This window comes from Carassius auratus, chromosome 20 (assembly GCF_003368295.1).
Source record: "Carassius auratus strain Wakin chromosome 20, ASM336829v1, whole genome shotgun sequence".
Taxonomy (NCBI): domain Eukaryota; kingdom Metazoa; phylum Chordata; class Actinopteri; order Cypriniformes; family Cyprinidae; genus Carassius; species Carassius auratus.
Genome location: NC_039262.1, coordinates 14,813,095 through 14,839,666, shown reverse-complemented (window position 1 = coordinate 14,839,666; position 26,572 = coordinate 14,813,095). Strand labels below are relative to the sequence as shown.

The 26,572-nt window shown below is 37.5% G+C and overlaps 1 protein-coding gene across 1 annotated transcript; it reads left to right on the top strand.

Annotated features, from left to right (window-relative positions):
- Positions 1 to 7,268: 7,268 nt before the first annotated feature.
- On the top strand, positions 7,269 to 26,039 carry LOC113037948 (ephrin type-A receptor 7-like). The gene is made up of 12 exons (XM_026195259.1): positions 7,269 to 7,445; positions 9,616 to 9,790; positions 11,313 to 11,421; positions 12,252 to 12,307; positions 16,177 to 16,302; positions 16,771 to 16,956; positions 18,442 to 18,503; positions 18,686 to 18,895; positions 19,115 to 19,264; positions 21,738 to 21,931; positions 22,592 to 22,747; positions 23,017 to 26,039. The coding sequence occupies exons 1-12, from the start codon at positions 7,269 to 7,271 to the stop codon at positions 23,129 to 23,131; spliced, it is 1,716 nt and encodes a 571-aa protein (XP_026051044.1). The 3' UTR covers positions 23,132 to 26,039.
- The last annotated feature ends 533 nt before the right edge of the window (positions 26,040 to 26,572 follow it).

The window sequence follows — 26,572 nt, the reverse complement described above, 5'->3', positions numbered from 1 at the left end:
AGGGGTATTAAATAAACCTGAAAAACCTTCTGCTATTTTGTTTTGTTTTGTTTTGTTCATCACATTTGACCCAGAGTAAAAAATAAAAAATAAAATATAAAAAAATATATAGATTTGACTTAATTTAATTTAATTAACTGATTTATTAATTAAAAACCTGAATCAGATCAGACCTCCTTCAGATGTTGATGTAGATTTTTGTGGTTTTGTTTTGTTTTGTTTTATTTGTTTGGTTTTGCCATTACATTTGACCTATTTTTTTATATAAATTTTACTTCATTGTTTTAATTAACTTATTTATTCATTAAAATAAGCTGGATCAGAGACTGATAAACCTTTTGTCTGCTATGTTTTGTTTTATTTTGTTTCGCTGCTTTCATTTAGCCTCTAGACTAGTCCATTTATTTTTAATTTATTGTTGACTATTTATTTATTTAGCTTCTTTGTGTGTGTATGTGTATGTGTTCTTTTGTTTTCATCCTGGCAGACTTTATTTTTTTACACTGTGATTCTGTCATTTGTGTGTTTGATAGCTTGTCTTCAGCTATAAGTGATTTTAATTAATTCATAAGTCATTTTTATCATTCGGCTCTGCCAAATCAGACTTGAGAATGAACAGCCTTTCTGCCTGGGTACAGTAGCAGCTTTTGAACTGGATTCCACTTCTCTCTACAGCCCTATAGGAGAGTTCCAGCTATCCTAATAGCAAAAACACCCCTCTAAAGCAGAAGATGTATCATAAGGGACTCTCATAAGGAATTCTTGCCATTAGTATTGGAGAAGAACTAAAAGTGAGAAAGGAGAAGTGGGAAAAAGCTTTCAGCTTTTCAAATATTTCAGCAAATATTACAGGTTGTGAGACGAAAATGTTTCGGTTGCTTACATTTACATCATTTAAAGAAAACACCAAACACACTAGACATGACTAGACCCATAACTGTACTTCATACTTTCAGATTCAACTGTAAATGTGAGTTTCAGTGGCCTTTTCACTTCTAAAGCGTCTCACGGTTTGCCGAAAAGCTTGGGCTTTGATCCCTGAGAGAAATGAAAGCGTTACTTAGCAGCTTGAGCGGTTCCTGTGTGGAGCGCCAAATCGGAGCGTCCCCCTAGCCTCGCTCTAACTGAAAGTGACAAAGCTCTTGGTAACGGTGGTTGGGAAAGCACATTTCTGTTTGGTAGTGTGCAGCGGGAGGACGCCGGGGCTGGGGGTCGAGGGACAGACAGCAAGCGAGAAAGGGAGAGACAGCGTAAGACAGCAAAAGAGAAAACCTTGTCACGGCAATTCTGCCGCTTCCCTCAACATTCATCAAAACGGCGGGCCATCATCTTCTCCCTACTTTATTTTCTGAATCACTGAGCCTCTACAGACGGAGTGAATTCTCCTATTCTTGCTTTCTTTCCCTTTCTGGCTTCTGTCTCTCTATTTATCTCGGTTTTGTCCTCTCTTTCTCTTTCTCACTCAGTCTTTCTAATGTTTGTACTCAAGTACTGTATATGCACTATCTACAGACAGAGAGTAAATAACCTTCACTGTAAGTCCAGTCCAGTATAAATTATGATATACATCAATGCTTTTCAACTGGTTTTACTTCAGGGCACAGATTTTACACTGGACTTCACAGAATTTAACAAAATCTTCCTTAAAAATCAAGTAATATTATGTATATTATGTATTATTTATTGATTATATAATATACGTACGTTTTTATATTTAATATTATAAATTTTGTCATCAATTTTGGGTCATGATGCACCAGTTGAGAGCCACTGATATAAATTGCACACACACACAATCTCATGTCTGAGACTCATTATGCAGGTTAGTCTAAATAAGCACACACACATGGACCATTTTCATGGCCTTGTGAAGCAGTGGCAGACAGGAGGAACAAGAGGACATTCTCCTTCACACACAAACACACACACACACACTTTTTGGTAGCCAGGGGCAATAATGAGGCAGATCTAACACCCACGCTCTCTGTCTCCGTTCACATATTCATTTACACACTCTCACACACCGGTTCAGCCTCTCCTTGAGGTTTTTTTATATACTGCTCCGTCTCTTTCGTGGGCCTTTTTTCTTTTCCGGCTCAGAGTCAAAATGTCAAGCTAAGTAATGTTGATTACGTCAGCCCTCGTTAGTGTCTGTCCGACGAGAGCTCTGTCGCCGATCTCAGTGTTTTCATAGGGCTCTGGTATAGCCGTCTGCAGGAGGCCCAGACCTATTAAAGCCTAATGCTCCAGCCAAGAGATGACCATTAATATAAAAAATATCCAACTAATGACAGGAATCGGTAGAGAGGACGTCCCACCCACCTGTCTAACCCCCCAACCCGACATGTCTGCAGCATTTCTTTAGTCATGCGTCAAACTGCTCCTCGTTTATAGCCACATTGCTGTAAATGTATAATTTTGCTTAGGTTCTTTGCTTTTACTGAAGGAAATGTAGCTGGACACATAAAATGACAGATTACAGCCATTTTTGATATATATATATTTATTTATTGTTGTACATTTAGATTCCAGATTTTCAAATAGTTGTTATCTTGGCCAAATATTGTCCGATCCTAACAAAGCATATATCAATCTAAAGCTTTCAGAAAATGTTAAACTTTATGACTTGTTTTGTGGTCCAGAGTCACATATAATTTCATTTAATAATATTTTTTTTGTTTACAGGATTTCTAAGATATTTCAAAAATTATTATCTTTTATTATTATTATTATATATATATATATATATATATATATATATATATATATATATATATATTTTTACCTTTTGATTAACTTACTTTCGATACAGACTTTTACTAAAGTGTTTATCTAAAATTGTACAGCACTTCTGTTAAATTGTGTTTAATTTACACATTATTAAACTGCCCTAAACTTAAAGTCATATCGAATATCGATTATCGATAATATACCCTCATCCTAACAGATTTTATGCACTAATAATTTAGTCTGCTTAAAGCCTAGCAGATGCCTCTGCTGAATGATAGCATCAGCAATCGATCAAACAAACTCCGCTCCCACCTGCTTTACAGCAAACCAGTTAGAACCACTGGGCGAACGTTACATTGCCTAATTAATATTCATGAGCCAGGCTGATAAGGTTTATAATGTGCTTCTCAGATCGTTCCTGTGCCCTTGGCTTAAGCGAAACCTCCATTCTTCCATCTCAGGCTCCTGTCAAAGAACAGGAACTGCAATGCAGCGCTTTAGAACGTGTTTGTGGCGCCATTTCAGTCGGCGTCTCTTGATAAGCGCTCAAAGTTATTTGATAGTTTTGAGGTGGATGAAAAGAAACCGGGGACATGAGAGTGTCAGCCTTGACTTTAGTGGCTGGATAATTAAAATACTTCAAAGTTAATACTGCGCAAGCAAAGCAGAGAGAGAAAATGATTTCTGTTATATAATTCCATTCTAGTGCTTTCAGATACTCTAGAAACGCCACAGCCAGCCAACAGAGGGAAGAGAGAAAGGAGCTGAGAGTATATAAAAACATCTATGCATAATGTATCCCTAATGTATTCTAATGCAGAACATGATAGACGCTTGCTTCTGCTTGAATTAACTTATGCATTAGGAGGCTCGAGAAGGTCACTTATATCTGCTTTTATGTCACCCAACCACTGCACACCAAACGTGCCCCCCGCACACAGCCGCTTCAGGACAGACAGAACAATTATATGATTTTCTGCTGTGTTAGGCCCCTTTCATGCGATAATAGTGGGAGTGGGTTGACTCGCTCTGAGGTAAGCATGTCATTAATGGTTGTTATAGGGCAGTGGTTAAACATACCACAGGGAAGGTGCCACGGAGAGGGACTGAGGGACACATTTCCTCCATATTAACACTGAACTCAGGGTCTCTCTTCCAGCTCAAAGATTCGAGTCGATATGAGGGCTGTCACTACGCTCGATTCTCAATTACCCGGCTGGTTCTCAGCGGAGAGAGGGGATGGCAGCCGGTCCCACATTGCTGGAATCCGAGGCTTCTTTTTATGATGAAAGTTTGGACTTTGCCTTAAATTATTTAAAATAATAATAATAAAAAAAATGTGTTTTAGCTTTCATAAGAGATATGTATTGAAAGCTAAGGGCTAAATAAATATATATGTGGGCATTATCAAATGTGTTTTTGTGCATTGAAGAGCTAAATGCACTTTTTTTTTCATAAATAAATATATTATTTATTTAGACACAATTATCAGCCATAACTTAAATATAATCAATATTGGGTAGATTATCAGTTCGCCTTCATATACTAGCTTATAGATGGCTCTTGTTTCTCTAAAAATACATCCGCCCATGTAAATGTTTACTTTTTGAAGCTAGACTTACTATTATTTGACTTTGTGGTTAACTGGTGGCCAACATGGCTTGTCAAAACTAACCGACGTCTTTTACCTCAGGGCCAAAGTTGAGTGCTTTTACAAGTAAACACAAGTGACTAACAGATTGCCTCGTCAATGGAAATGTGCCTCTGAGACCCCAAAAGCAGTGTACGTGTGTTTGTATATAGTAACTAGATTCAGAAGTCAGAGGGTGTGCTGGATATGGAAATAGATATACAAGAAGAATAACAGGAAAACACTTCATGTGGGAAAAGTAACTCTAGAGAAACAGTCACAAATTTTATTTCCCAGATCAGGTTAAAAGGAGCTAGGCTTTTACTCCGAGAGACAGTCGAGCACCTCATACCCACTAGTACAGAAGAAGCAGTCAGTTTGAAAGGGCCAAAAGATCCAATTACTCCAATACAACTGGTTCAGTGCCGTACAAGTGTGCTCTTTAAATTGCTATGTCCTGCCTGCATCGCCCCACTCCTCATGGGTAATTGACACTCTCTGCATACAATGAATGTGGACAGAAAGGAAAAACAAACACAGATTCTGAGACACTCAGACTGGTTTGACTATTGCTAAAAGTAGAAAATCAGTCCTGTTCAAAAAAAGCCGGCCTCTTCATCTGCACAGTTTCCAACTGAGGGAGTTTAAAACACTTTGAGTATGTAACATCCCTAAATGCATCAGTATGATTACTGTGGTTTGGATTGAACAGCCTCGTAAGGAGAGTGAGGATTTTGGCTGCTGTTACAAATGAGCATGTAGGCCGGCACAGTATGGTGTGCGTTCGGTCTGGCCGACCTTCAGATCTGGATGGGAAATTAGATTGTTTTAGTTGGATTACGCTAGATATGTCAAAACACAGTCTGACTGTTGCGGTTTTGGATCTGTGCTGCCATCCGTGGTCCTGTAATGAGGTTTTAACCCTGAATCACTCATTGCCATGAGATCAGCGCAAAACAAAATCCCGGGTCAAATGAGGTTATGACCTTGAAACTTTGCTCTCAACGGATCACTGCTTCTCTCACTCTCTCCTGAGTTAAATTCCTCCCGAAGCCTAATTCTCTTTTTTTTTTCTTCATCTTGAGGAAAGTCTTTTCTTACTTTAACAGACGTCCGTTGAGAATGGACACTCATTAATGGCGTATGCATGAACGCTACATTTCCATGCACTTCTTCCAGAACGTCCTTATCCGAAGGTTACCTTCGAACGGATCTTATTTCTGAAGTTATTAAAAACAAGGAATTTAATTTGGGTTACCCACAAGCCCCTCGTTTTAAATTCACACCGCATTTGGAAATAGTATACCGAGTGAACGTGCAACGTGTGCAATAACTTTGTAATTTAAAGACAATTATGGCACACTGGAGAAGAAACTATAGGAGGCACACATGGATTGGGAAGTGGTGCTAAAGGGAGGGAATAATTGAGGTGCTGGGAAAGTCAGCGTTGGGGTTAGGGTACATTTCTCTAAAATACGCTTGCACATGTGTCGGCAGAATTAATTTGACTTAATTGACATTCATAAGCCAGACGTTGCAGTTTTACTCTGACTGGGATAAGGCTGTCTTGTGCTGTTTGCTCAGTAATTGAAATTTCCATTATGAGGTGTAAACATTTAGCAGCCACCAAGTGAATATTCATCAGCAGGAGCAGTAGTGACACAAGATTCTGTCTTTGTGCATTTGTGCCAGCCAGGTACTGAATTTGCATTAAAGCTAGGGAATAGTTTTTGTTTATGCATATATGAATATATTAACATGCTGTTCGCTCAGTATGAGTTTGATTTGTTTTAGGTTCTTTTATCCAAACACCATCTAATACTATAAGTTATATTGTTCCGTTATTTATATGTTTTTGTTAACAAGTGTTTAACGCATTATCTTTAATATAGGTAATTACTTGGCTTCCTGCAATTGAACATTTTTAAAGTTTACGTTAATGTAGTTTTATATTGTAAGTATTAAAAGCGAATCAATAAAAATATTTAACATTAAAGAGATATCACTCAAAAATGAAAGGTTTGTCATTATTTACTCACCCTCACGTTGTTCCAAACCTGTATGAGTTTCTTTCATGTGTTGAATACAAAATAAGATATTTTCAAGAATGCTGGTAATCAAACAGTTGCTGGCCCACATCTTTCTTTCCCTATTAGGTAAGTCAACAACTTTTTGATTCTTCAACATTTTGTAAAACATCTTTGTTTGTGTTCAGCATGCAAAAAGAAACTTGTACAGGCTTGTAATGACATAATGGTAAGTAAAAGATGACAATATTTTCTTTTTGGGGTAAACTATTCCTTTAAGCTTTGTTGAGATCAATGAATTAAAAAAAATATGCATAAAATAAATGCCTAAAATCCCTAGTGAAAAATATACTAAATATATTAAAGTATATTTGAAATACATTGATTTCATGTTAAGTATACTACAAATACATTTAAATATTTATGTGCCGAATAAAATAATCTGCAATTGTAATATAAATTTACTAAACTTGGATACTTTAAATCTGTTAAACTAGAACAACTAATTTTGTACTTTAATTGCATTTAAAATGCATTTTAATTGTGCAGAAGTAGTGCTGAAGTCCAACCAACCAACTGAAGTATATTTAATTGTGCTAAAGTGGAAGTCTGCAAGCATACTTTAGGTACACTTTAAAAATCTTGCATTTATAGACTGCTATTATTCAGAGATCATGCTATCATCATTAAAATAGGCATTAAAACCCATTTAGGCTTAATATTAAGAAATAGTACTCCAAAAAAAGTTCGACCTTTTTTTTTTAGGGATATATCAGTAAATATTTCAACTATACTTAGTATGAAATAAATTCATTTTAAATATATATAAATCAATTTAGTCATTTTAGATACTATTTTGTTTTTAATTGTACTAGTTGAAAATGTGTAGAGAATTACTAAAAGTCAGTATCTTTCCTGTTTTCATTCTTTCAGCTCCATCTCAAGTGAGTGAGGTGATAAAGGAGCGAGTTCAGCAGCACAGCGTCCAGCTCTCCTGGCAGGAACCAGAGCAGCCCAATGGCGTCATAACCGAGTACGAGATCAAGTACTACGAGAAAGTGAGTACACACCACCTGCTCCAGAACATAAGATATTAATGAATATATGTCTGTGTGTTTCACAAAATGTAAAATGACTGTGTCTGCCTGTCTATCAGCATCCCAATGTGCATTCTATGTGCACAAAGCTTGCAGTCAAATGCTCCGGTCTGAGTGGATCCTTCCCCTCTAATTGATATAATGAATGAGACTCTCATAAGGTTTTAATTAGACTGAGGTCCTTCACCAATCCCACACAAACATACACAGGTCCATCTTATTTTACCACAGCAACACTCGTAAACGTCTAAGACCACTTCAGAAACACACACACACACCAGAGTAGCACACATGCATCTGGTATTTTTACCTGAGCATCTGTTCATTGAAAAAACACCCCAAAACAATCCCTTGCAGGTACGCACACACTGTCACTAAAACATTAATTAGAATCATACTCCCAAAAAACATGAGCACAAACACATGAACATTCATTTTCTTTCACCTCAGCTCACTCTCCTGTTCAGTATCACCCCTCCTCCCCCCACATCCATTATAAAGCACAGCTTTGTAGGGTCTACCTTCAAGCTCGTAAGTTAGCTAGTCAGGCATGAGCAGAAAGGAGCTGGCCTGTTGGGTTCCGGTCTCTTAGGCAGTGTGAAAGCAGGAGCAGCATTCTCTGGCTGTAGTCCATCCTGTTTGAAAATTAGAAGCAAGCTTGACTTCAGTCCTAACAGCCTGTGGCATTCCATTTAAGAGTTTTTTTCTCTCTTTTTTCTCTTCTGAAGTCCATGAGAGATAATTTGCAGATCAGTGGGAAAATGCTGTGGTGCAGCAGTGTTGCACATGGTGTGTTCACACAGGGGATGTGGGTTTGCATGTACAGTATGGAGGAAAGCCCATTTCCATCCAGTTTTTTTTTTCTTCTATACTTCTAATTTTAAGTATGTTGTGTTCACCAAGTCTGCATTTATTTGATTAAAAATAAAATAAATACTATTATGAAATATCAGATGGTAATATATTTTAAAATTCAGTTTATCTTTGTGATGGAAAAGCTAAATTTTTAGCAGCTATTACTCCAGTCGTCAGTATCACATGAAAATGTCCTTCAGAAATCACTCAGATATACTGATTTGGTGTTCAAGAAACATTATTATTATTATTATTATTATTATTATTATTATCATCATAAATGTTGAAAACAGTTTTTGAGGACACCTTTTTTTGTCTCTCTTTTTTATTATTTGTTTTATCAGAATTTTTAACTATTTTATATGATCACAATATCTCTATGTGATATCTCAGTCTTGTAATTGTCTCTATCACATTTGTATAATAAATTAATTATTAAATTAATTGCAATGTTATTTTTCAATAACTGCCAATTTGCATCTCACAATTCCTCCTATACAATTTATTTCACAATCTTAACATTATCTGAAATTAGCTTATTCATTGTTTTTAATTGTAGTTTTTTTTTTTTTTTTTTTACTTTAAGGATGAAATGGACAAAGATTAATATGTTTGCTTTAAATGTTAGCATATAACCAAATTCATTATCTTAATACATTTCAAACATTTAAATTAGACAATTGATTTTTTTATTTTTAACATTATCTGAAAATAACAACATTTATTATAAATGAATTCGTTTCAAACTAAAAAAAAAAAAAAAAGAAAGACAAAGAAATAGTATTAGTAGACCAGTACAAACTTCTTTCTTTGTGTCCAGGTTGTGGGCAATATAAACCAAAAAAAAGCATGGAGAACATTTTTTTTTACTCAAAATAGAACAGGCATCTTCAGACATCTTTTGCATACCATTGTGACACACTAATCTTAACCTCGCCTACTATATAGGATGGATAGCATGCAAATTGGGATCAGCCGTATACTCTGTGTGGGTGTGCATGTGTTTGTGTTTCCTCAAGCTCTCTTTGACATTCCAATTGCAAATGAAGCACCAGCTCCTAGCAAACAGCTCGCTTCTGGTTACCCAGGTTACGGATGAAATACTGTGATATTGCCTCTGCTTGAACTCTTTGCGTGTGAAAAAGGCCAAATGCTCCACTATTCGCTGCCAAACACTTCAGCGTAACCACCCCTCTCTGTAAAGAATTTGTACAATTTGTGCTTTTGATACCCTGTGACAAGATTGTTATTTTGTTTTCTTCTTTTGAACCTAAAGGACCAGAAGGATCGCATTTACTCCACCGTGAAGTCAAAGTCTACTTCAGCCACAGTCAATAATCTGAAGCCAAGCACAGCGTACATCTTTCAGATCCGAGCATTCACCGCCGCGGGATACGGCACTTTCGGTCCCAGAGTAGAGGTCACCACCAAGGAAGAATCCACTGGATCTGGTGAGCAAAAGAGTATGTGAAACAATGGCTTAAAAAGCCATTTTAAGCTATTTTTAATCCGTTTTTTTTTTTTTGTTGTTGTTAAGAAGTATGCTAGTCTAGCGCTAAATTAGCAAGGTTTTGTATTAGGATCTATCCGATTACACTTAAAGGTAAGGTCCAGTTTCTTCCTGATAAAATCTCTGACCCAGACTGTTTCTAAAACATTGTGTATTTTCGATAAGATGTTCAGTTTCGGTTCCCTATGCAGTTCGTCAATGAGCACAGTATTTTCGATTCAGAGAAACAAACCTAACGAGAAACAATCCAACCTGAATGTGTCATTGTTTCAAATGCAGGCCACTGTATTACCATCTGGGACTATTAAGCCCACTTTCAGAAACAGTAGAACCGTGCACTCAGCGAGACACTAAAATAGAGCCAGCCCCTCCCCGCAGCAGTGAGAGGACGAAAAGGGGTTACAACCGTCCCGTGCTTTTTCAATGAAGCTTTGCTTTAAGCTATTCTGCTGCTCCTATTGCCAAATAGTTAATTAGGAATACACAAATATTACAATTCTAAATGATTCCAGTAGCAGATCAGTAAGTGGCTGATTAGAAGTCATTATTATTATGTAAATAAATTTGAAATGAAACACTAAAAACCGCACATGACGAGTCCTACACATGACGTTATGCATTATAAAAAAATCTGATAAAAAAAAAAAAAAATAGAATAAAAGCAGTAATATTAGTTTAGTTTATTTATTGTCACAATTTCAAATATCTTTTTTCTATTAATATGTAATTTTAAAATGTGATTGTTTACCTGTCATGGTAAAGCTAAATTTGTTGTAGTCATCACTCCAATCATAGTGTCACATGATTCTTCAGAAATTACTAATTTGGTGCTCAAGGAACATTTTTCAATATAACAGTTTTTTTTTTTTTTTTTTTTTTTTTGAACAGAAAGAAAAGAATAGCTTTTATATGAAATAGAAATCTTTTGTAACAAAATAGTTACATGACATGGAGAAAAGCAGAAATTGTGAAAAATTATTTCCTATTACTTATTAATGAATTGTTACAATATGTTATTCAGTTTTGGTAAACCGTGGTGACGTTACACTAATTTGTTAAAAAAAAAAAAAAAAATTACGAATTTGTTCCATGGTTTTAATTACATTTTTGCCATGATTTAACTAAATTAAAACGAATGAATAATTGAACTAAAATACACTTGACTGACTAATTTTTTTTTCTACCTGTCTTTCTAAAATATATATAAAATTACATTCAGTAGTATTTTTAAATGATTTTAAAAAATTAACTTTGATTGTTAGATGACAGAAAAAGATAACTTAAATCTAAAAAAGGGGAAATGAGCATTTAATATTAAAACAAAACTAAACAAAAAAGAAAAAAAAAACTTGAATATTGGCTAACAACATGGTAACTATATATTGTGAACTCCTATATTTTATTAACAAACTTACAGGACTACAATTGACATCTTGTGTTGTTCATTTGTGTTTTAATTGCAGCTACAGTCATATCGAGTGAGCAGAATCCAGTCATTATCATTGCTGTGGTGGCGGTAGCCGGTACCATAATCCTGGTCTTTATGGTGTTTGGTTTCATCATAGGGAGAAGGTACGCTCTCGCGGCCCCCATTGACTCTCCGCTACTGTGAGTCTCGTACGCTCTCTCAGTTTGCTTTGTGTCCCTCAAAGGCCACCATAGCTGTGGAGTTCACACCCTTGCCCACTTTCGTGTGATCACACCCACCCACCATCATGTCGTACACTGTGGGAATGTGACCTCTGTTGCATTTCCCCCTCACAAGCTCATGCTGCTAGCATACACCCCAGAATGGGATTCACAACTGCAAATCCACCCTTCCCAGTCTTACCTTTTTTACCTGTTTGTCATGGTTGAACCAAGAACGCCAGTGTTTTTCCATCTGAAATTTCACTCATAATGTTTGTCATATTACTGGAGTAAACTAATTCCCATGAATCCTTCACAAACACGCATTGCTCCTCTGCATGTCCATTAGCACTGAATGCTCTGAATGCTTTGGTATCCCATATCAGTTAAATTCATTATGGAGTTATTTCCCGTAATCAGCTGGCAAGATAATTTCCAGAAATTCCAGATTGCAGATCATTTACTTATTCTCGATGTTTATTTTTCCTAAACCTATTAATTGTGAAAGACAACTTGCCAGCACAAACACACACACACAAAAAAATCACATAATTGATTAATTTATCTCAGAGCTCATAGCTTGGAACAGAACGGAACAGGAATTCATGGCATTTCTATTCCGTGTCAAGAAAAACATACTGATTAACATTTCCGATTTCACAATTTCTTCAGGTTGAGTCAAGATGTATTGCCCTCAATAGCCCTGTTATGTTTGAAATCATATGCCTGGTCACTGCAGGCCTTTAATTAGTTTCTTTTTGTTCCCTGTGTAGACACTGCGGCTACAGTAAGGCCGATCAGGAAGGGGACGAGGAGCTCTACTTTCAATGTGAGTGCCAGCTTTCATCAGCTCATTATACACACGCTCATCAGTGGTGCTCAGCCGCGCTCCTGGAGAACCGTCCTGCAGAGTTTGGTTCCAACTCTAATCAAACACCTGAACCAGCTAATCAAGGTCTTTGGGTTCACACTTGGAAATTACAGGCAGGTGTGTTAAAGCAGCACTGGAACTAAACTCTCCAGGAGGGGAGGAGCAGGACTGAGCCATGCTGTACATCATTGATCATGTTCTGGTCAACCATTACAGCTGTAGCCTCTCATAAGCTCCAGTTCTGATGAAATATCTCAACATATAACATTTGCTTTTTAGTTTAATGCTTACAGCTAACAATAAAGAGTGGGGATGTACCGACATCAACATTCTGGTCAATAATTGTTTTCATCGTGGCCTAATGGGTAGAGAGTCGGACTTGTAACCTGAAGGTTGTGGGTTCGAGTCTCAGGTCCGACAGGGATTGTAGGTGAGGGGAGTAAATATCCAGTGCACTCTCCACCCCTCAATGCGAGACCCTTGAGCAAGGCACAGAACCCCACTGCTCCGGGTGTGTGTCTGCGTGCGTGTTTGTTCACTACTCACTGCTGTGGATGGCTTAAATGCAGAGCACAAATTCCAAGTATTCAATTTTTATATAAGATTTTAAATCTAGCAGACTTTTGCTGACAATTTCTGCTGACTTTTGACCGCTTCGGGGGTTTTCTTGAAACTACTACAGAGCCAACTTTCACATTTCAAACTTTTTTATACCTCCACCCACAGACCATTGGATAAACGCCAAATACCACAGCCCTTTATCTCTATTTTCTCTAGTCACGTACCTTCGATTTCACAAATGTTTGCATGTTTCTCCTGCATTGACAGCTAAAGTTTTATTAATAGCCAATCTTTCCAGCTGTAAATCTCCACTTAAGTAGTATAAGTAGTATAATAAGCCTGATCTATACTACTTTGATAACAAAATAAAAGACTGATATCAAAGAGATGAGAAAGAAAATCCATTACACTTTTTTTTCTTCTTAAAACCAATGTTTGTTGATGCCGATAGACTCATGGACAGTGCACAGACATATAGCGCTGTTGCCGTTGAGCACTACCTTGCGGTCCTTCCCCAATCCTGTCTGACCTCTCTCTCAATTCTGTCTGTGTCCACCAATTATCGTATGGACCCACAGTCAATGCTCTGAACTGTTACATACTCACAGAATACATGTCTAGTAGGCTTTTCGTGATAGACGGTGCTGACGGTGATACCTGTGTTAAAACGCAACACTGGTTATGTCACTTGCCCACCGCGGCACAATTAAAAACTCAATGCGGCTGCTCAATCTAGCATGCCCAACAACAATCAAATCACAAATCAGATTTCATTTATCCAGTGAGGAGAGTGAGTCGAGCTGACTGACAAGAAAAGTGAGGTGAGACAGACAAGACGATGGCAGACAATTTAGTTTAGAAACGAAATGCAAAATTGCCTGTTTGGCAAATTTGTCGTTTATCTAAAGTGATTTTGTTTTTAAAAAAAACATTTTTTTAAACATTTGTTTCTTATTTAATTGGTTCCTCATTGTTTGCAGATTTTTACTTTATCTAAACTTTGTGTAATTTATTTTATTTGACATCAAGGTGTCTCCAAGCTTTCTTATTAATTTTGCTAATAAACAATCTATGTTTCTTATTTATTTGGTTATATATTATTTCTGTTTACTTAGCCTATTTCAAGTTTTGTATGCCTATTTAAAGAGGGAAAATTCAAATGAACTAAAAACGAACGATTGCTTTACACAGAATTGCCGCTATTTGAAAGTGAAAGTTAAATGCAGACGCCGCTTTTACAAGCTATTTAAAAGCAAAGGAAAGCAAGGAAAATAGGAAACGCCCCCGTCCCCTGCAGTGATACTGGTATTACCAGTGTTGTTACATGTCGATTAACTGGTGGGAAAATTTCCTCACCATCACAACCCTAATGTCAATCGCCTATGGTGTAAAGCTAGGCCATAACCCTACAGAAACATACCCTCAAATCCAGATCTTCATCTAAAGAGAGCTTTCAGAGCTGTCAGTGTTACAATGTTCCTCTAGGTGCTTGACTTTTCTGGATTGTGAACCCCTGCACCCAGGCCTCTCGGCCAGTAAGATGTTTTCTCTCAGCAGTCCCTAATGAAGCCCCTGAAGAGATAGCGCTGGCGACGGCCTCCCTAGACTTGCTCTGCTAATGATCAGTGCTGTAGGCAAACTGCTGATTTGGAAACAAAGGTTCAAGGTGGCACAGCTTGCTTGTACAGGGGCAGCTCAACCTCACTAGTGTTCTTGCCCACACACTAAGACTTGCAGACTGCCATATTCTCGCCGCCAAACAGCCCTTCCAAAAACAGCACTAGACGCTACAGACAACATCTGATTATGAAGAGAACCTGCTCGGCTACGCAAAAGCACAAGATCCTGGCTGCTTTGACAAAAGACAGATAAGGTGCGCGTCATACTCGTACACCCAATTTGTTGCTCGTGTTGTGCGGGCAACAGTGATAAACACGTACTATCAGATTTACTGACAGCCTAGATGGACGAAGCAATTATAGCATGCGAGAAGATGGGAAATATCAGCTGTCGTTGCATATGACTGGAGCACAATGCCGCCCGTTTTCTTATGACGTAGGCCGAAACGGCCGTGAAGGAGCTGGGGGATATTGGAAAAAAGCTTTCTCTCTCTGTTCCTCAGCACTGCTTTTGTTGCAAATTAGTAATTTAATTAGTTGTTAGCAACAGTCCATTTTAGTCGTTTTCATCTCAGCGTGTTGTAGCCTATTAGTTTTTGCATCTCATTAAATTGAGCTTAAGTTGACAGGTAGCAATGTAATTATAGGACTTGATTAGATAGTAAAACTGGGCGAAAACATTACTTGGGCCTAAAGTGTGTTTTTTAGATAAACGAAAGTTTAATATTGCTTGTAATACTTTAAAATATATTCATATAATTAGTGTTTTATTAATAGTTGTATTAAAATAATTATTGCCATTGTTAATTTATTAACAATCAAAATGATATTTACTAATAATTATTAATACAATTAATTAATTGAATATTATTATGAATAATTAATTAATGTTATTATTTGATGAATTCATTAATATGTTAATAATAATGAATAATGTTAATAATAATACTATTATAATTGCTGACTGTTTTTGTTTTTAAATATATTTCATAAGTGTTAATATTTGTTTTAATAATAATAATAGTTTTACAATAAATAATTAATTAATGAGTGTTATTAGAATAATTCATAAATAATTTGTAAATAGTGTTATGTTGTATATAATTTATTATTTTACTATTAACAATAATAATAGTTTTTACAATTAATAATTAATTCAATCAATGGGTTTATTAATTTTTATTATTTTTATTATTTATATATTAATGCTAAGAAGCCGAAAAAGACAAAGAAGAATAGTTTCATGTTTGTTTTTGTAATTACTGTTAGATTCATGTTCCCATGCAGTGAAATTTTCTTTCTCTACATTCAAACTAATAGTTCAGTCTTCTGAAACCCATTATCCAATGAGTGACAGGTACGAATGCTGCTGCCATGCTGTACAGCTAATACCCTTTCGGCTCCATTGTGAGAAGGTTAACAAGAAAATGTAATAGCGCTTTCATGAAATATGTGGGGAAAATAAAAGCATAGGTTTTATTATTTGATGAAAGAGACCTTTTGACATGCTATCTTCCATCACAGTGTACTGTTTAGCCCACAGCCTCACGCCTCTACCCTCCAGTAATCGCAAATGTCCATCACGGGCTCTGTGTGTGTGCGGCATGCATATTTAATCGTAACAGTAATCCTCTTACCCTTCTACAGTTAAATTTCCAGGCACCAAAACCTACATTGACCCTGAAACCTACGAGGACCCGAACAGGGCTGTCCATCAGTTCGCAAAGGAGCTGGATGCCTCTTGCATTAAGATTGAGAGGGTTATCGGCGCAGGTGAGCTCTTCTCTTGCTCCTGTCTCCCTTGTCTTTTCCTCTGCCTCGCTTAAGTCACACACCTCTCTCATTTATCAAAATGACAACCAAATATTTATAATCCCGATAGCAGCCTGTGCATCTCTCTGGCCCCTTGTTATTGATAGCGCTGCTGTAGGATTGGTTTATAATTAATATGTCTGCTCTTAAGGCCAGGATGCACATAAATGCATCGCCATTGATGAATTGCTGCCGCATTGCTTTTAGTTACAAACTGTATTAAGTGTGTTAGCTTGTCCTCTATATAGCATATCCAGTTATCTGCTCTCTTGGTTGCACTCCCCTGTGTACTGATGCATAGCATCATACAATGGCGAATCCTGCTGCTGGTGTGACTGACATGTATTAAGCAGCACAGGTACAGGCAACGGTGTCAAACGTGGCCCGGATCTCTGGAACTCAGCTTGCGGGTGGTTGTGTGTTTCACAGGAGAGTTTGGAGAGGTGTGCAGTGGACGACTGAAACTGCCGGGAAAGAGGGACGTGTCGGTTGCCATAAAAACACTGAAAGTAGGCTACACTGAAAAACAAAGGCGGGACTTCCTGTGTGAGGCCAGCATAATGGGCCAGTTTGATCACCCCAATGTGGTCCATCTGGAGGGTGTCGTCACCAGAGGTGGGCAGCTCTGAATACTAGACTAGCTTATCCAACAAGACTTCCTTCTCTTGAAAAAAGGTGTACTTAATTGTACTGAATGTGCACTTTTAGTGTACTTCGAATCTTAAAAGTATATTTGGTTACACTTTATTTTAAGGTGTTCTTGCTACAGTGTAATTATACATTGAAGTACTGAGTAATATTAATTACCTACATGTACTTCAGGTCTTTGCATACAGTCTGAAATTCGAATCCGAAATTTTTGCACGTTAAACAATAATCACAACCTCATGTCAGTAAATGATTTTCCATGTTTAGACACCCAGAGCAAACATTTTGATAGGAAAGGATGATGAATACAAAAAAAAAGAAAAGAAAAAAAATGAAATAACGCATATGAAAATTTCAGACTCAGTGTGCATGGACCTTTACTGTATGGTTAGGGTTAGGGTTAGGGTTAGGGTTTGGTTTAGGGTTACGTACATGTAACGTAATAAGGACATCTTAAAATAAAGTGTTAAAATAGCAGATAATATAATATCAATGAAAAAAGAAAACACTTAAATTGTGTTATTTATTACTCAATGTCATGTTGTTCCAGACACATAAGACTTTTGTTCATCTTCAAAAAAATGTTAGATATTTTTGATACAATCCAAGATCTTTCTGACAGCATTTATATACAACAATGGAATTGACACATTCAAGGCACAAAAAGTACTTTTCTTGGTTATAATTTGCACTTTGGTGTTATTTGATATTAAAGTAAATATACTAAACTTCATCTTAATAACAAATGATTAATCACAAATATAATTAAATACATTACATACAAGTTTTAATATCAGTTACATTAAGTATATTTTAGTTTACCATAAATGCTTGTCAAAACATTAAACCATTTTAAAGACAATAGTATATTTCCTTACATTTGAAGTGATTCATTGTCAGCAGTACTGTATATGCTAAAGTGTATTCCTTTGTCAAAAAGGTTGTCAAGAAATTTAGGCCTGGATGCAAAATTGAATATCGAAACGCATCGAAAATGGCAAGGCCAGTGGTATTCCAATAAATGACATCATCTAAATCTGTTAGTCTGACTTTGCAAAAACCAGACTGGTGCGATTTCAGTCAGACTAAAGTGTTTACATGACATTTAAACAAGACGAATCATAATTTTAGTCTGACTGAAATTGAACTTTTAAAGCGTACAATTAATCTTCTAAAATTGAGAGAGAGTTATGACTTACCATAAGTTCAGTTGTAAAGTCATATTTTTATGGTTTGATCTTGTAATTTGGATAATATTGTTTGTGGCTGAGGGTCATTTATTATTATTTTTGGAGAGTGTACCCTCCAAAAGGGTTTATGAAAAGCCTGGCTGACAGACTAAAGTGAATCTAGTGTTTTAGAATTGTCTGCGAATTGTTTCTCATTACTGCTTTTGTACAGTGTGTGTTGGCCGCACTTCACTTTAATGGAGTCTTTTCTTTGCTCTTTCAGGAAAACCAGTCATGATAGTAATTGAATACATGGAAAATGGCTCATTAGATGCATTCCTCAGGGTACGTATAAACCACCCTAGACAATTTGGTCAGTGAATACAATATCTTTTCTGTTCTGTTCATTACACCCACTGCGATTTACCATTTCACTGCTCATTCTCGGGCCCACATGGTGGATGGAGCATGTGTCTGTTGTGCGCTGGTGATGGATAGACAACGTTTCTCTGTTTGTGCTCGCACAGAAGCATGATGGGCAGTTCACTGTGATTCAGCTGGTGGGAATGCTGCGCGGCATCGCAGCCGGCATGAGATACCTCTCAGACATGGGCTACGTCCATCGCGATCTGGCGGCGCGAAACATCCTTGTCAACAGCAATCTCGTATGTAAAGTGTCCGACTTCGGCCTGTCTAGAGTGATTGACGATGATCCCGAAGCTGTCTACACAACAACGGTGAGTCAATTAAGCCGCTGTCTCATCCTACCTGCCTTGGAAGCCCACGGCGCTCTCAGAATAAACAAATCAATCCGTGCATCAGATAGGAGTTCAAATTTAGATACTGTCTGTGCTGCATTGTGATGCTAGAATGGTACTGAACATCAATACAGTGCGTTTTAACTCTTCTGTGGTTGATGCTGAGTTCACTGAATGCGACTTTTATTCACTAAACAGGGTGGAAAGATCCCAGTTCGGTGGACAGCAATGGAAGCCATCCAGTATCGTAAATTCACATCAGCTAGTGATGTATGGAGCTACGGGATTGTCATGTGGGAGGTCATGTCCTACGGAGAACGACCTTACTGGGACATGTCCAATCAGGATGTAAGTTAATGTTTTTGTACAGATGAATGTTTTGTACATTCAAATCAAATAGTTTCTGAATATAATATAATATAATATAATATAATATAATATAATATAATATAATATAATATAATATAATATAATATAATATAATATATGTAACTATGTTCAAAATATATCCTATATGTGTGTGTATTTATATATACATAATAAATATACAAAATACATACATTTTATGTTAACAAAAACCTTTATTTTGGATGAGATTAATCGAGATTAATCGCAGTTCAAATGTTTCATTTCCTACATTCATTCATATTTTTTTTTTAAATGCAGCCATTATAAATACTTGATCACTTTCAAACATTTCTCATGCGGTTTAAATGAAAAAGTCAGAAACTACAATTATTTCAACTTCATCAAGGCACTTTTAGAAGAAAAGATTTCTCTTGTTCATTCAGCTTGCTTGTAAAACCACAGCTTGCACCAAAAGGTTTATTTTTACTCTGTGAACATAATCTGTAGGTGTTCAAGTATTAGGACAGTTAAGCACATCTGACACTTTGAATTTCCTAGCTGGATATCAACACAGGTGTCAGGAGTGACCTTGTTTTAATGATACATTTTGAGCATTAATAGGTTTAAAAGATCTGCGGAAACGAATGGAGTTGTTTTGCTTGTAGAATTAATTTTTGTATTCTGCTACACTTTCAACCTTTTTAATGAGAAATTATAATGCGAGCCAAATTCGTCATTAGCAGAGTTCAATCAATTCAAAGATATCTGCTTAGCCGTGCAAAACCTTCTGAATGATCTGGGGGCCAAGCTTTTGTATCAAAGAAATTTGGGACAGCAAAGTGCCGTTCATCATTCTGATCACATGCGTGCAGGATTTGGGATTGAAATTCAGATATGGTCACGGCTAGCGATATGTATGAGGGGAAGTGTTGTTAATCTGCTGCTGTATGTGAGCACTTGTCTTGTGTACGCAGATTCTTTATCAAAATTACACAAGTTTAAAGATCCTCAGAGAAAGTAAACAGCCCTTATGACTGAGACTAATGATGACATGTAATTCTCTGCTCACTAGTGAACGTTAGCTCTCAGTGGTAGCGAATAACTATTATCAGTCTTTAATGTTATTATTTTTTGCGTTCTAACATTTGCCTCAGTGGTGTCTTGATACTTGTCAGGGCTCAACGTCAGATGTTTTTATACCCTTTTGAGGAGGAGGCCAACAACTCCTTGAGGGCTGCTAAAAAAGAAGGAAATATTTACATTTCTTCAACTCTTTCTGTTTTGACACTTTTCTTTCCGTAGCTCAAGCCTTGTTTGGAGAGACAAGACAAGAATAGCAGATGAGGATTTGAAAAAAAAAAAAAAAAAAAAGTCAGCTTCTACTATTCTTCTGGAGTAGACGAAGGAAAAAACATAAATCTGGACAAGCCTTCTTCTTTGTTTAGTATAGTCAAGTAATTCTATCATTTTAGCTGCTAGTTGTGACTCAACATTTCTTAAAGTCTTTTTGGCTCATCACAGCTGTATTTATTTGATTAAAAATATGGTCAAAACAATAATATTGTGAAATATTGAATTTAATTTTCAGCAGTCATTACCAGTCAGGTGATCCTTCAGAAATCATTCTGATATGCTAATTTGTTGCTCAATATTTTTTTTTTTTTTTTTTATAAATATTGCAAATGACTGCTACCTAATATTTTTGGGAAACCATGATACACCCCTCTCCCATGATTCTTTGAGTATAAAAGAATCTTCGCTTAAAACAGTAAGCATTTACTGTCACTTTTGATCATTTTAATGCATCCTTACTGAAAAAAAAACGTATAAATTTCTTTAAAAAAACCGACACAAAACTTTTGAATAGTACTGTATATTTAGTATAAACCCATAACTCTTATGCCCAGCAGAAGAACAGGTGGTTTTATTGTTTTATGTTCCCTTTACATTCATGAACCCTGACATGCGGAGCCAGTCAACTGCACAGACACCCAAGTGCCAATGCTTTCATCTCTGGATTAATCTATAACCCTGTTAGCTACTTAATTAGATAGACTCATGATAGTATGACAGTCACCAGCAGCTGTTGAACAGACGGCTTTTAGTGCACTTGCCTCATTCGCATCCAGGTTTAACTGTGCCCTCTTCTTGCGCTCACGCGCCCTGCAATAACCAATGCAAGAATAATCACATCTGGTTAGCCTACTTTTCCTGTGTTGTAGTTTGTAATGCTGGAGGTAAACCACAACAGATTTATCCAGCAAAGCTCCTGTTTACAGAGGCCTGATTAAAGGATGAGTAAATGGAGAGCTGGAGGTGCAGGCAGGCTTTGTGTACATTTCGTTTTGGATGCTAATGGCTAAGCTACTCTGTTTTTCCTTGTCTTCTTATATCTCTGTGTCTGAACCTGTTTTTTTTTAATGATTTGTTTTACACCTTTTCTCATTTTCCATCTCTCACTCTGATCTTGCAGGTCATAAAGGCTATAGAGGAGGGATATCGTCTTCCCGCCCCCATGGACTGCCCTCCTGGCCTCCATCAGCTCATGTTGGACTGCTGGCAGAAAGACCGAGCAGACCGGCCCAAATTTGACCAGATCGTCGGCATCCTGGACAAAATGATCCGTAATCCTAACACCTTAAAAACGCCAATGGGAACGTGTACACGGTGAGGACACCCATTCAGTATTTTTTTTTTTTTACTGCCTGCCGTTATCCATCTCTGCTCAAGGAAAATGATGCCGTTCACAGACCAGCTTTGCTTTTACGACGTATGGAAGTTGCTTGTTATGTTTTATACTCCTGCACCTCCCTGCAATGTCTTTGAGCCCTTTTATAGGTTGGCGAGTAAATTTGCGAAACAATTCCATCTGTCCAGCATTTGATTTATCCGCTAGGGTTTACTGATGAAAGATAAATCCAGGGGAATCAATAAAGCGTAACAGCCTCCATACCTTCATGTTCGATAACAAGGACTTTAAATCAATTGTCATAATGAGTGTTTGAGACTTTAAAGCCTTGTGGGAACTCCATTCCCCAGTGTGGCATTAGACAGAGGAAGGAAGTGTGTTTACAATCACAACTAAAACTGTCTCACATTGAAGATATGACCTTTAAAACTTAGGGAAGAAGCCCTTGGTCCACCTAACCATCTTTTACAAAGCAACAGTTCACTTAATTACTACAATGTGAATGCAATAAACCATGTGCCCTTGTCTGTAATCCATGTGCGTTAGGGCTGGCAGAAATTGTATGCCAGAAATATCATACTTGGAAATAATGGTACTGTGCCTTCATAACACTCATATTTGTCTCTTCTTTTCCTCAGACCCATAAGCCCTCTGCTTGACCAGAACACTCCAGATTTCACTTCTTTCCGAATGGTCAGTGAGTGGTTGGAAGCCATCAAGATGGAGCGATACATAGACAACTTCACAGCGGCTGGCTACAGCTCGCTCGAAGCTGTCGCTAGAATGACTATCGAGTAAGAGTGCCTTGCTATGATCTTTGCTGCGCACAGTCACGCTCTATAGAAACGCATGATCTTTCTAGGAGTAATTTCAGCCCTCAGCTCTCATTCACATTACCATCCTGACATTGTGCTGCATTTTAATAAGATCTCTTTGACTCAGACTCATCGTGTTATAGTTAATATGGCCTTTTCTCAGTTTCCTTTTGCTTCGGTAATGAAATACCTCTCGGGCGCTTCATGCTCCATTGCTGTGATTTATGAACGTTATGTTTCTGCTTTAGGGATGTAATGAGTTTGGGGATCTCCTTGGTGGGCCATCAGAAGAAGATCATGAGCAGTATACAGACTATGAGAGCCCAGATGCTGCATCTTCACGGGACGGGCGTTCAAGTGTGATAGACGTCCGCAGCGCTCACCCGATCAGACGAACCAGAACTCTCCAGGACAGCACCGCAAAGTGTGTGACAGCAAAACAATCTGACAAAACGAAACAACAACAACGAAAAAAAATGTTCCGCGCCCTTGCGGTGGGATTAACCTTCCAGAACTGGCAGAACAGAGTCATTCCTTTGTTATTGGCGAATGATTTTGGCAAAGGTGCTGGAAACCAAGAGATGGAGAGAAAACGCAAACAGGAAAGAGAGGGAATCCTAAATGGACAGTGACCTCTGGATGCTCTAAAGAACTCATCGCGTCTTTGAGATGGAGCATTAGAGAGGATTTTTATGCTTTGTACGGACTGTCTTTATCGTCACAAAAGGTTGATTTGCTCATAGTTGCTATAGATTTCACTGATTTCTCTTTTCTTAATCGAAGTTAAATATAAAAATAAGCAAATCCAATTCATAAGGAGTGAATTTGCAGCGATTTCTTTTGCTTTGGTTTGTAATATCCATATTAAGACAATGTGGGTCGTTACTCTTCTACTCAATCGATTTGTGTTAGCTTGTTTTCTCGGATTGTGTTACGGAACTGACAACAGGGTAAAACGCCTCATCTAGAGGGAAAGAGACAGAACCAGAGGCTGAAAGTCGATGGAGAAGGTTTGTCTTCTCCAGCCAGTACTATTTACACGAAGCTCTCTCCAGACTGAAGCTTTGGCAGAGTCAGGCCGAGCCAGTCTTCTATATCAAGCAGAAATATCCCACCGCTTGGTTACGTGAAGCTCCTTAGAGTGGCTGGTTGTGCTTAAGAACAGCCAGAGCAGACGGTTAGGTAAATTTTATGATTCTACATGACAATTCAGATGTGAATTAGTACAAACAGAATTGCAAATTTTTTTTTTTAATGTGATAACAACTATTACGGTGGCAATATTCTTTATAAGTTTATATTTACCACATGAATGGATTTATCAGTGCTGTTGTTGAACGTGTCCTTTTTAATATTGCTATTATTTACCATGAATACATTGTTTCCATAAAGATACACAAAAATGAAAAAAAAAAAAGTTAGGGTATTTTAATTTCATTGTTACAGCAACAGTATCATTTTTGTTTTAGAATAAGTTGGTTTCCTAGCAGGTGACTGACTTTAGAATCATATAATGTTGTGGCGTAAAGGAGTAATACTGCCTTAAAACAAGTCAACTATTGCTCTTATTTTTAGGTACTTAGATACTTTGTGAGATCATGGCTGAGTTGAGAAGAGACTGACCAATATGAGCAATAATTTGAGGTGCTGTATAGACGTTTACTCACATACTGCTTGGAAATCAGCAGCAGAGCTGTGAAATTTGATCAAAGAGAGTTGGTGAATTTATTTACGAGGATCTCTTTCGGTGTGTTTCTTCCACCCTTTTGTTGTGCTGAGCTCAAAGATGAGGTTTACGCTCAAGTTTTAGTGCCATAACAGCCTTCCACGCTCAACTGATTGTTTTGTTGACAATGAAATGTTACGCATTTTCGTGTTAAATACTTTGAGGAGTACTGTAGTCCTTTTATTAGCTGGGCTGCCACAAAACTCAATTTTATTCAGCTTTGAGCTGAAGTAGTTTTGTTTTATTTACTATGAAACCTTAATGTGACACATTTTAAACACACACAACATGTTTTCCATTATTTTGGGAGCCGATGCCATTTTAAACCACAACAGCCGTGCCAACATGTGGCATTTTTCTTGATTAGAAAGAAAGCGAAGGCGGAGCCGTTGGAGCGCAGCATGACTGGTGGATTTAGCCAAATGGTTGGCGCTTCAAAAAAGCCATCATGTACCACGCCGTCTCCATTGTGAACCCAGCTGGTTTGTCTCATGCGGATCATATCGTAGCCTGGTTAGAGCCTCATCTCCGATCCGCTATCCTTCCATCTCGCTAACCTCAGCATTGAGCCCACGCCAGGCCTTTGAATTGAATGCAAGCGGAAAGGCTCTCGGTCAGCACAAACCTCCCGAGCTTCGGCAGTAGCTGCAGTCACTCAGTTCAGCCTTCCCGCAAGCTCTGATCTCACACTCCGGCCTCCCAGGGGCCCCTCGCAGGCCCTTACCCTCTCCGCTCGGATCCGGGCCCTTGTAGAGACAGCAATTTGAGCCAATTTGAGATTAACGCCTGGATTCAATCAATCCCACATTGAGGCCACCGTACGGGTCAATGACAAATCTTTTCTGCTTTGTGCCATTTCTAACTTTTCTGGTTTGATGGTAGCAGAGTTTTGGGTCAAGACGGTTTGCGCTGTGGATTGATTGAGTTCACGGTGCAGCAGGGTATTAAAGACTTCTCAAAAGACACTAGAGAGCCCACCTAGACAAAAAGTGAAGTGGAATATTCCAAAGAGTTCAGCACTGTTGATTGTGTCAGAGTAATCACAAACCAGAGGACAATTTGTATATGTTCTAGCTGTAAAACTTGTATATTTTATTTATAATTGTGGTTTCTTTTCTTTGTTTTTCACTTAAGTACTCTGTAGTGAGCTCATTGAAAATGCACTATATTTTTCTATCTCACATTGCAGCTGATTCTCGTCACCCTCACTCTTTCAGTTGTACATAATTTCTCATTTAGGACCAAAGAGAGCTAATAGGTTTCCATTTTAGAAGAGTATTTTTTTCTTTTTCTTTTCTCTTTTAGGTTGGAAAAATGTACAGTACAAATGAATTGTCAATTTATTATTTATTTTTTTTCAGTGACAAGAGTATGGAGAGTATTCATTGGTCAAAAAAAAAAAAAAAGTATTTTCCCCAGTTGAGAAACTGTATGGTCATTTACCTAGACGATTTCTTGTTACATAGACCATTTTTTTTTCTTTTGCTTTGTAACCTTTGTAATAGACTGTACATATATTTTTGGAAATATAATGCAATCTCTATAGTGGTGTCTGTGCCTTCGATTTCTTTTTCTCTATGATTAACAGAGTCATGCGGAACTGAATTTAAATCTATTAAATTTTACACATTATTAAATTCAATTCAATATACACATTCAATTGTCAACGTCATGAAATGACCCATAAATGTTGCTAATGCTTTTTTTTTTACACTATTTGAGCACACATCTCTGGACGCTGACTGTTTGCAAACTAGAGCTTCTGACGGATGCAATGACTTCACAACTTGATGATTGGCTCTTTTATTTAGAAGGTGGGACCTTTTCTGCCATATCACACGCATATTCCGATGTCAATTAATATGAGAAAGTGACGTGACATTCAGCCTAGTATGGAGACCAATACTCAGAATTCATGCTCCGCATTTAACCCATCCAAAGCGCACATACAAAGAGCAGTGAACACACACACACCATGAACACACACCCTGAGCAGTGGGCAGCCAGTTATGCTGCAGCGCCCGGGGAGCAGTTGGGGGTTCAGTGCCTTGCTCAAGGGCACCTAAGCCGTGGTATTG